The 12,396-nt window shown below is 35.1% G+C and overlaps 1 protein-coding gene across 1 annotated transcript in view; it reads left to right on the top strand.

Annotated features, from left to right (window-relative positions):
• LOC149776495 (uncharacterized) overlaps nt 1-12,396 on the top strand; it is a 55,470-nt gene that overhangs the window by 41,932 nt on the left and 1,142 nt on the right. Inside the window, exons 6-10 of the mRNA XM_089940929.1 lie at nt 658-766; nt 3,373-3,418; nt 4,111-4,209; nt 6,477-6,557; nt 7,815-12,396. The exon at nt 7,815-12,396 is cut by the window's right edge and continues 1,142 nt beyond it. Of these exons, the coding sequence (XP_089797055.1) occupies nt 658-766; nt 3,373-3,418; nt 4,111-4,209; nt 6,477-6,557; nt 7,815-10,361 (2,882 nt within the window). The 3' untranslated portion in view covers nt 10,362-12,396. The remainder of the gene's footprint in view (nt 1-657; nt 767-3,372; nt 3,419-4,110; nt 4,210-6,476; nt 6,558-7,814) is intronic.

The raw sequence follows: 12,396 nt of genomic DNA, 5'->3' as shown, positions 1-12,396 counted from the left end.
GGATTTTTTAAAAAAAATTCTATGTTAAAAATAATTTAGACATCCGAATAGCATTCACTTGATAACAAAATCCGGTCTTAACAAACAAATAAACAAACGATAACAGAAATTACTCATTTACTTACCAATCATTCTTACTTTAAAAAAAAAAATCTGGGTTTTTTAACCTCCAAATTAGATACTCTGCCTTCCGACTTGTAGACGTTCATACACTTTGCATCCATCATTTAATTTATAAAGGAAGTAATCAAGATAAATCAGTGTTTTAATCATATTAGCTACCATTTTGATGATTTCCCAAATCTCTAATACAAGTATGATTGATAGCTTACTGTAGTATAATCATATTTATCATTTTTTTGTTAGGATAGTCTGCAAAATGGCTTGAACTCCATTGGTATAAGCAGATATGACGTTTCTTTGGCCCTGTTATCTCGCCAAATAGATATTGTTGTCCAAATCTCGCACGCATGATGTATGTACAATGCACGCTTACCACTCTAACGTTTTCTATATTGGACTATGTCCTGACGTATGAAGAGTCAAGCGGGCATGTCATTCTCGTCGAGCTGTATAATACGCCAAAACTTCTAATTTTTAAAAAAAAAAATTTAAAAACTCGCTCAAGATTAATTGTTATTGTTTCTACATGTCCAGAATCGGGAGAGGTTAAAGAATCCAGTCTGAATGAGAACGAGACGCAGGGAGAGCGAGTCATTTTCTCGAAGGATGAGTTGATCAGCTTGGCTTTGCAGTTAAGTCCTGAGTAAGTATCTAAAAAATTTACTTCCGGGTGAAAATTCAGTTCCTTCTAGGTTAAAAAAGTAATTGGTTTACTCGAAACTTGTGCTGAGTCATGAATGAAAATATAAACTTTAGTATTGTTTGATTTATTTCAAATACATCTAAGGAAGTCGGTGAAAATAATTACTTCGGATGTTTTTTTAAACAAATTTCTTCAGAAACGGTTACATGCCGAGCAAACTACGCCATCAGTTAACAGATTGATTTTAGAGTTTTTGATAAGAGATAATGTGGTTTGTGAAAGTATGAAACCTAAACTGGTAACATGAAAATTTGTATAGATGGATGAAAAAGCAATGGGGGCGTTCTTTTGCTATAGTATTCAGCATTAATACCTCAAAATATGAAATCGACAAAACAAAGAGAATGCCAGTTCACGAATGGAGATTTTATTGACACAAAACATAAGTTAATGGAACGATTCCGAAAGTACAAGGTCACCTTTAATGAGCATTTGTCCCGAAAGATGCGTGCTGTTGAAGAAAGAAGAAGAAGAAAAAACGACAATCTACCATCTAATATGTCTACTGCTTCGAAAATGATAAACTTGTAAGTTGATCAAATTTAACACAATGGGACCTAGGTTGACGGCTTTTCACATTTATAGATATAATGCTGAACCACTATCAGATTTGGTGGCCGTTAATTTTACCAATTTTGATAGAAAGCAGCCTGTCACAGCGGCCTTTCAGTAAATACCGACCATCTGCTATCAAATAATAATGGAAGTATGAAAAATGGATGAACACTATAATAGTATTTTTAAGACATTCATTTCGAAAACATCCAAGTTATTCAGATTTTGACCAGCTGGCTATTGGGCAGGTGTCAACCAGGTGAGTGATCATAGGTTGCACACATGTATATGATCAGTTGTGATAATGATTAGACCATATGAAATGTCTCTGTCGAGTACTATTTCAGTGGGGGGTATGTGAAATTCTCTTACTTCTTCTTCCGGCCTTATTTTAATTCTTTCAATCACATTGCTGATGCGCTTTGTTTTTCTAGAACCCACACTAATGATAAGTGATAGACCAATAACATTTCCAACAGCGACGGCGGCCGCAGTTTTGATTAATGAAGTTCCTAAACCCCATGGCATATTAGCATCATATGTAGCACGAATCATTACGTAGTTAAGACAGTTTGTTCTGCTACATGTTCACCTCCCCGTCTGACCTTAGGGTCAAGGTCTTAGCCGTCGAATATAGGTTTTGGAAAAAGTTTATTAAGGTGCTAATATTTCCTAATCTCCTTGATAGATTCTTATCATACTTTTTGTTGCTCGTTGTTTAAGTTAGACAATTTATTCAAAGACCCGATCGCTCATCCCTGTGACCTTAAGGGTCAAAGTCACACTTCAAAAATATTTTGCATGAATGTTTCAACACTTTGGTTAATTTTTATTTCAATTGCTTATATTCCATAATGCATTATATGGACTTTCTTCATACTTTGTATTAAATATTATAAAATTTGGACAATTCTTTCTGTGACATGCAAGCTGGTTCTTTTAACCTTGAGATTAAGGTCAGTCATAGAAAATTTGCGTTAAGGTTTCGTTGACCTTTACTCATTGGCTTACATTTCCTAAAACCCACATATAATTATTTTATACTTTGGATGAATTATTATGAATCCAAGACAATTAATTCGGTGAAATGCAAACTTACCACTTTGACCTTGGAGTCAAGATCACGGTCAGAGAAAATGTGCATGATGGTTTTGGTTACATATTTGCTTTTGCTTATATTTTTAAAGTCCCATGTTGGATTTGATTTACACTTAGTTTAAATCGTTACGAAGCTAAGACAGTTCCTTCTGGGACACATTTGTTCGTCCATTTAACTGGAATCACAGTCATGGAAAATGGTACTTACGGTGTGAGCTAATTTGTTTCCATTTCATTGTATTTCCATAACCCCATGATTGATGTTATTCACAAATTAGCTGGATCATTATAAAGCTATAGTCTGCAACACTGGGGTCAAGGTCACACGTTTTACACAAATTCTTTGTAGGCTCCACACGAATCCCTGGCCTTCTTGGTTTACATTAAAATCACTACTGTACTATTTATTCTTTTTGTTTGCATTTTTATATTAAATAAAAGAAACTATTACAGTATAGTATTGTTTTTGTTTTATTGTCCAGTCAAGCGATACATAAACACGATCTTGGTTGTATAGTACCGATTAAGTTTCTACAGCTGATAAAAAAGGCATATAATACAAAATATTAAAGCCAAATATGCAACATCTTTACAATACAAAACGGATTTTTTTTATAAACCTAATTCTTTATAAAGACTACTTTCTCAGCACGAACATCATCATGGGGTACATCCCTGTGAATAAAAGTTGCCTCTATTTAGTCTCCTTTTAAGACACGAAAGAGGGTAATTAGGGACGATTCTACATCCCTGAACTAGTAGGGACTGTATTTATTTTACAAGTTTAATCTCGTATGGGTTCGGCAGCATTGAACGATGGATAGATAGACAGGCAGATAGATGGATGTGGGTATTGTCGATTAATTCATTTACAGTGTTTCCTTTTTTAACAGTGGAACACCTCCGTACAAACCTGGAAAAACAGAGGAGAAAACGGAGGTAAGTCAAAGACATTATTATCGATAACAATAACAACAGCAGCAACAGAAACTGCATCAGCGGCAATAAATTATGGCAAACGTTCCTGAAGCTAACGAGATGTCAACTTTTTAATTTCTTAAACAATTAGACAGAGTAGAAGAAAGAGCAGTGTTAACGTAAAAGTCGTTCTTCAGTGTTATTAAATACGTTGAATGTTTTTATATATTTATTCCTTACGTTTTGAAATATTAGAATACAATTCATAGTATTAAATCACAACCTTGTTTACCTCCCAAAATACTGCAAAATATTTTTTTTTAAACGTACGCAAATTTCATTTTTTTTCCCCCATTTTAGGATCTGATTATAAGCTGTCTTAATAATGGACATTTTTAAAGGAATTAAAATGATATCTATAAGTTTTTATTGCCAAAGTATACATTCTTGATAAGATCTCCACAAAATAACCGTTTCTTTAAAATTGAGAAAATATACCAATAGAAAGTCCTGCAAGCATGAGCTTCTGTATAGGATATATCCATAATCTCCTCTAGCATAGTTACAACTACACTTCTTTCTTTTATTTTAAATTTTTTTAAAAAAATTCTAGTTTCAGTTTGTGAATTAGACATTCACATAAGGGTTCGACAATAGTGGAAGACAGATAGATTTAAAGATAGATATATAACATCACGTGTCTTGCCTTTCAGTCCGTTGATCGCAGGTACTTGTTATGTCCAGGTTCCATCACAGTTGGACATCTGAAAAAGTTCTTGAGGATGAAGTATAACCTCTGTGACCGCTTTCAGGTGAGGCCAGGAAGATTCAGTTTCTATCATTTACCTAAATGTCTCTGGGAATATTAGTTACGCTTCCTGGATCAGCAAAGAAATCAACTAAAAAAAATTTGTTTAAAATTAAAGTATTACAAACAATTTGTTGATGACTCTTCGTCATGGTATTCACTTTAGATTAACGAGATTCGTTTTAAGGGTAGTTAAAATATTATAACGGCACACGTACATGATCGATTCCATGTTACTGCAAATATACCACGTAGCTGACGTTAATAAACCTTTATCTACTCCCTCCTCCACATAGCACCAAATATTTCCATAGTTTGTTGTTTAACATACTGCAGTATTTTCTATTATCTCTGCTTGTTAATTACTGTGGGATAATTAAAACATCTCATTAGGTTATTTCAATGTTTCTAATCCTCTGGTATTTAGTCCTCATTGCTCATTCAGATTATCTAATTAAAGATGAATGTTTATGGACAGAGATAATACATAATTGATTCGAATGCTGATCTTTAACGTATTCAATTTATGATCAGTTTAAGAAGTAAATAATTTGAACTTTTATCATCTAAGCTGCTTTATTTCTGTTTATTTTAAAACGTACTTAATTTCGAAACTTCTAAATTCCTGTTATTTCTATTCAGTTTAAGACGCATTTAATGTGAAATCTTGTCATCCAAGCATTTTGTATGTTCATTTCAAGACATAATTAATTTAAAACTTATAAACTCCTGTTATTTCTATTCATTGGATGAACGTTTGTCATCGAAGTTCCCTTAATTTCTGTTCATTTTAAGATTTTTTTAAGTTGAATGCACGTTCGTCCTCTAAACGCCTTTTGTTTCTATTCACTTTAAGACTGGTCGCTTGTCCTCTTCGTTCTTTTTCTTTCTGTTCGTGTTAAGACGTAATTTAATCGCGTATCTTATAATCGCCTTTGACATCTAATAATTTTTTACCCATTTAACATGAACGCATATCGTCTTAGCCTTTTTTGATTTATATTTAGTTAAGACTAATTAAATTGTACGCGTATTGTCTTTGCTTATTTGATTTCTGTTTAGTTTTAGACGCAATTAACTTGAATGTGTATCCTCTTAGCTCATCTAATTTATGGTAATTTTAGACGTAATTAACTTGAATGTGTATCCTCTTAGCTCATCTAATTTATGGTAATTTTAGACGTAATTAACTTGAATGTGTATCCTCTTAGCTCATCTAATTTATGGTAATTTTAGATGTAATTAACTTGAATGTGTATCCTCTTAGCTCATCTAATTTTTGATCATTTTAAACGTTAACTTGAATGTGTATCCTCTTAGCTCATCTAATTTATGGTAATTTTAGATGTAATTAACTTGAATGTGTATCCTCTTAGCTCATCTAATTTTTGATCATTTTAGACGTAATTAACTTGAATGTGTATCCTCTTAGCTCATTTAATTTATGGTCATTTCATCTCAACGTATTTGATTTCAATTTACTTTTCGACCTACTTAATTTGAATGCTTTTTGGTCTTAACGCCTTGGACTCGTGATGAATACAATTCATATGCAACTTCATTAGGGAGAAATTTTTCCTAAATTGCATGTTAAGAACTGATTTTGTGAATTTTATTTTGAAAATGTTCCACGGTAAAAGGATTTTGGAAATTACATAAAAATCAGAACAATACATTATGGAGGAGCTAATGCTTATTGCAGTCTCTTTCCTCAGTAATATTCATTTTTACTTAGATCAGTGGCTTCCAATCTTTTTTGGGCCGCCAAACTAAAAAAATGTTTTTCTGAACCTCACGACCTCTCATTTGATAAGTTTTGCCAGCCTCCCAAAAAAACCTGGCGACCTTCCATAACGTTCTCGCGGCCGGTAGGGATGGGAAGCACTGACTTAGATGATGTAAATTGACGTAAATGAAGCATTGACATGTTGCTGCATACTAAAAGACAGACTATGACAATGCTGGTGTTATGGAGAGGGGTCTGTAAAGGACAGGTTAGCATGAAGATATAAATAGGGATTAAAGAAATAGGTTCATTGCTATTGAGAACTTTTGGACCGCTGTAACGGTCCTTTAGTAGACCTCCAAAAGTCTTGTCACTTTATTGTTTGTTCTCTAAAGTCGTTGCCATATAGAGTTCAATCATAATCGTCTGCTACGATAATGCTTGGTCTTGAATTTAATATTAGCAGTGCTTGTCTTATTTATATTAATATTAGCATCGATCAAAGGACATTTTTCATAAGTCGTTATATCTAATTTTCTTTGCAGATCGACGTATTCCATACGGACGAAGCGCTAAGTGATACATACACACTTATTGACATTGCCTATATTTATCTTTGGAGAAGGGTGAGTAAGGGTTCAATGACATCTAAAACAGAGAGATAGATGGATGGATGAATGTATTAAAATATGAAGAAAGGAACGTTTGTACAGATTCATAGAATTTTAACTTTGTACGATGCTACTAATCTCATAACAGAGCTGGTATAATGCATATACAAACATACTCTTTAACTGTAATTCGCTTAATACGTCATATTTTGATCTTTTGTGAAGTTTTACAAAGTTACTATTGGCAACGTTTTGCGCAGGTATTAGAAAATATTTGAAATGAATAATGACGGGAAGAAAAGTCACGTTGGTTGCCATTTTAGGCTTCTTTTTTGATAATGTTCTTTATTTAAAAGTGTTGGCAAAGATCTTGTAAGTATGAAACTTCACAGTGAGTTACTGCTATAATGCCACTAAGTTAATGCTATAATGCCACTAAGTTAATGCTATAATGCCACGAAGTGAATGATATAATGCCACTAAGTTAACGCTATAATCTTACTAAGTTAGTGCTATAATGCCACTAAGTTGGTGCTATAATGCCACGAAGTTAATGCTATAATGCCACGAAGTTAATGATATAATGCCACTAAGTTAATGCTATAATCTCACTAAGTTAATGCTATAATGCCACGAAGTTAATGATATAATGCCACTAAGTTAATGATATAATGCCACTAAGATAGTGCTATAGCCACTAAGTTAATGCTATAATGCCACGAAGTTAATGCTATAATGCCACTAAGTTAATGATATAATGCCACTAAGATAGTGCTATAATGCCACTAAGTTAATGCTATAATGCCACGAAGTTAATGCTATAATGCCACTAAGTTAATGATATAATGCCACTAAGATAGTGCTATAATGCCACTAAGTTAATGCTATAATGCCACGAAGTTAATGCTATAATGCCGCAAAGTTAATGCTATAATGCCACGAAGTTAATGCTATAATGCCACTAAGTTAATGATATAATGCCACTAAGTTAGTGCTATAATGCCACTAAGTTAATGATATAATGCCACGAAGTTAATGCTATAATGCCACTAAGTACTATAATGCCACGAAGTTAATGCTATAATGCCATGAAGTTAATGATATAATGCCACTAAGTTAATGATATAATGCCACTAAATTAATGCTGCAATATCACTAAGTAAATATGATGACGAAATGTGACTTATTAAGTCCGATATTATGCATCCACTTTAAACAGGATTTTGTTTGAAAATGTTTCTCATCACCTAATGATGCTTTCATCTCTTCCAGCAAGGGCCTCTCCGACTTTACTACACCGTCTATAAGAATCCAGCTAAGAGGTTCAAGGCAGAGGAGGGCACAGTCATCTCGGCTGAAAAGCATTGCTCTGATTCTGTGAAGACAGAACACGATGTCGAATATTTCGGGATATCAGAACCAACCATTTCATCTAGCAAAGATACAGATGTAGACACTGGGAACGGAAGCATGATCAACGAATCGAAAACTGTACAGCTGCAGGAATCTAGCTTACTGGAAAATTCAGGGGGCACTAATGTGAAATTCAATGCTTCAGATGTTGGTGAATCTACAAATGAGGTGGAAGCAATTGCAAATGCTGATTCCTCAAATACTTGTGTTGGTTTTAATTCTTCTCAGACAAGTGCTGAGGTCAGTTGTCTTGAAGCAAGAGAAAATGTGAATTCCTTGGAGATAAGTGCAGATGGTAGTTCCTTGGAATCATGTACTGATCATAATAGTGAGCAACCTCTGATTATGGATCTAGAGTTCAGTCCAGAGGAACAAATAAGTGACCCTTCAGTGGAGACCTCTAAAAGCAACGCAGATTGTGAGAATAACTGTATGCTATCACATGATTTAAAGGAAACTGATAAAGCACCGTCTTTGGTGCCAGCAGAGGGTTTTGATAAAGAAACAGTGGTCTGTGATAAACAGTGCGTGACAGCAGTGAAGCATGAGCAAATTTTCATTAAAGATTCAGAGGAAACGGAAATGACAGTGAACGAAAAGAAAGAGAACAATGTGGATTACAAAGCTCCTACACAAAGTTTTTCAGAGAGTTTAACATCCACCACAAAACCTTTCAAGCCAAATTCGCCCAGAAGGGACTTTCTAATTCCTTATAACACAGAGCCCACTCGGGTGCCGTTCTATATGCACAGTTTGTACTCGTCCATGCAGCGGTACACACAGTATGCCAAACAATCCAGCGAATCATCTGGACAAAGAGACACTGAACAACCACTCAAAAGAAAGTCTATCGATGATGAAAGTTCAGTGAAACAATACATTTCTACTGCAAGTCACGAGAACTCTGTCCATGGTAATCTTAGTCATGCAAGGACAAGCCAGAATAGTCCTTGTGATGCCCATAAGCTGTGTACATCATCAAATGCCAGTAATAGCAAGACAGTGCCAAACAGTGGTTCCTTGACTATTTCAATTTCTAGCCCTTCCCAAAGTGGTGAGGACGTTTCATCTTCAACTTCGCCATCCATTCAAAGCTGCAGAAGTCCAGTGTCCTCAAAGGCTGTTCAGGCAGCTATCATTTCATACAGTTCACAAACCCAGACAACACCATACAAGTCGCATAGTAAGACTCATTTGAAGGAAAAACATGGACGTAGCAAATCGCCATCTCACGATTCAGAACCTAGACACTGTGAAAAGTTGCAACTTACAAAACAGCCTGGCCCAAATTCCAATGGTATCTGGGTAGTATCGAGGGTGGTGAATGGTGAACCGGTGAAAAAGAAAGAGTCTGGATCTTCAACATGTTCCTCTAGTAGTGTCCAAACTTTTGAAGTCAAACCTTCAGTCCCTAGTGAACTAAAGAAAGACCAGAAGCAAAGTTCAGACAAGAATGACAGTAAGTTTAAATACAGCCATCTTCAGATTCCAAAGTATTGCATTGGACAAGGAAGTCTTTCTAAGCAGAATAAAGCATCACTGTCCACTTATAGAGCCATGGTTCATTCAACTCCAGCAAAACCAAAGTGGAATATTCCTTCCAGCAAGCAAGAGCACAAATCCTCACCCACGCAATTCAATGGACTTTCCGGTCAAAACAAAGCAGTTACGTCAAGTAGCAATTTATCAACGACTGGTAGAATGATTACAGCCTCACCAAGTATTCAGACAACATCGCCCAGTAATATTGCGGATCTCAATGGCAGACTATATTCTCCTACCTTTACGCATGGACAGAATTTGCTTGCCACCATGGCAAGTCACTACTCTAGACTTGTAAGTTTGAATAACAATAGCATCCGATCGCTGAGTCCGATGCATATAATACGGACGATAGAAAACCCAATGACAGCTCACATGAATAGCATGTACATGACCCATGTTCCGTCTAGCAGTAGCTTCATAAACGAACAAAACTGTCTGAACCTGAGTAAAAACGCTCAATCAGGGAGGCACACAGCTGATTCCCTAAATATCTACAATTTGCAATCTTCAAACGCCGATTTCAGTTCTTTTGGTTCAAGCAAAACGTCTTCTGATAAAAGTGATACAAAATCTCCCACAACGCAGAAAAAAGATAAAGAGAAAAGGTCCATACATCATATTATATCCGAAATCACGGAGAGGAGAAACCAGAAGGAGAAGTCAGTGAGTTCGCCTGAGGGGATACAAGCTCTGTCTCCTACCGGTAATGGACAACATGCTACAAGTTCAAATGGACATGGAATTAAAAATGGACAAGTGGACAAATATGCGTTCACAGATGATGATGAGATGCCGGTGACTCAGCCATTGTTACATTTCAAACCTGAGCCATTCTATACCGATCGGAAAGGCGTTGTTTGAAACAGCGCAAGGTGTGTAATATGTAGTTGTATGTAGACTTAAACCAAGTTTATTTTATTTGTGTTATATGATGGTGGAAAAAGATCAGACTTGAAATTTATTATCAAGCAAGCATTTCGACCTTCAGTGGTTGTGATATTCTACGTTTGTTTTTCTTTGTAGCATAGGATATAGGAATTTATATAGCTGCATCGAATTCAAGTCACGTTTGTTTGAAGATCGCAATCCTAGGGAACAAAACATGAATAATTTAAGTCGAGTCTGTAGTTAGACAGAAATTAATGGAATGTAAAAAGAAATGATTACACAGAAAATGTGCAAGGTTTATCATGTGTGGATGTATGTGTTCTTCATTATTCATTGGATATTTTAAATATTTTGGCAATGTTCGTACTGGATATCTATTGGACATCTACATGGATGTAACTTGGATTGGGATGTATTTCGTAAAAGATTCTCTTCGATCATTCGCAAATCCAGTCATCACATGGATTGGTATGTGAAACCAAAGTGTACAATTGGTCCTCTTCTAGAATTTTCATATATAGTGCTAGCAACATCCACTGCACATTCCATATTACATTTGCGAATATTTTTGTGATTTATATCGTAATTTATCACTGCCATTCAATGACAAGGAATTATTCTTCACTGGAGTTCTACAATTGCTTGTGCAAACTTTGCATGTTTCATAAAGATTGGCAACTGCAATATGTAGCTATACGTTTATATTAACACAGTACTTGGAAGTATTTTTCATTTCTGTTGTTGATGCTTGATTACGCGACCACGCATGTCCATTCTCGAAGGACATTGTCAGATATTCTTATTCCATTTTATTTACCGTACAGAGGGAATTCATATAAAATCTTAACACATTCGACTCCCAGCTGTCGTATTATTGTTTATTGTTATCTAATAGTAATTCATGTGCAGAAAGCAATCTTAATGGGATTATTTGTTTACAGAAAGTGTAGTTAGTTTGCTGAATGACTATAATGCCGCTATTAATATATTCGTTCTATATAAAGCTCCTTCCGTCCTTGTTTTATAGATTTCTTCTGAAAGAGAATAATGCATAAGATAGATAAATTAAACAAAATGAGTCTGATGTACGAGTTTTAAAAAAAAAATTGGATTCAACAGATATACGTTATGCGGATAATTAGAACGATCGTTTTGAGTCTGGAGTATTCATTAATCGTAGCTAAGCAAACGTATATATTGCCCGTCAGTTACCTAGTTGGAATTAATGATCTAGTCCAGCGAGACCACCATTAACTCATCATGTGCCTATCGAATCATATTCCAGCAACTTTCAGTCTGATAGTTATCTTCTACTTTATATAATTTTCACAACAGTCAAAGTAAGAAAACTGATCAAAATATAGGGATGTCTTATTTTGTACCTGATCTAAATATGCTGAAATCTGAAAATGTTCCACGCGTAGGACTAATTCCAACATTCCTTGTCGTTATTGTATCAAGACAAAGCTAAATTTATTCGGACTGTCCTCAACCTCCCCCCCCCCCAAACAAATAGGATGGAAATCAGGCCATTTACTCTGTATTAGAGCCATATTTATGCTTTGTATTTACTACTTTCAAATGCATCAGATACTGGGGTGCTTTGGATATTATTATCTTTTAAAGGTTAGACGAGTTAAATGATCTACTCGTTACAAATGACATTCTTTTGACTCGTAAACGGAGCTAATTGACCTTATCATTTGACCTTGAACTGAACTGATGCAGCGATTGGAATATATTCCTCGATTCAACATGTATGATAGGAGACACAAAATCTGGTTTGTTGTATTATGACTTCGTTATGTCAAGATCTCTTTTGTTAGCATAGGCTTGAAAATGGCAGTGAAAACGCCTTTGACACCAATATCGATTTTCATCCTTAAATGGCAGGGCCCATAAGATATAATTTAAGACTCTGTGCCAGGGCCACCTATTTTAGTTCTGTTGTTAATTTGTGTTGCAGAATATGGATATTAAGGAGAAAATCGTGCTGGATTATGTGAAA

Source organism: Sinohyriopsis cumingii, chromosome 18, assembly GCF_028554795.1.
Source record: "Sinohyriopsis cumingii isolate HCF-2022 chromosome 18, ASM2855479v2, whole genome shotgun sequence".
NCBI classification, from domain to species: domain Eukaryota; kingdom Metazoa; phylum Mollusca; class Bivalvia; order Unionida; family Unionidae; genus Sinohyriopsis; species Sinohyriopsis cumingii.
This window is presented reverse-complemented; position numbering and strand designations above follow the sequence as displayed.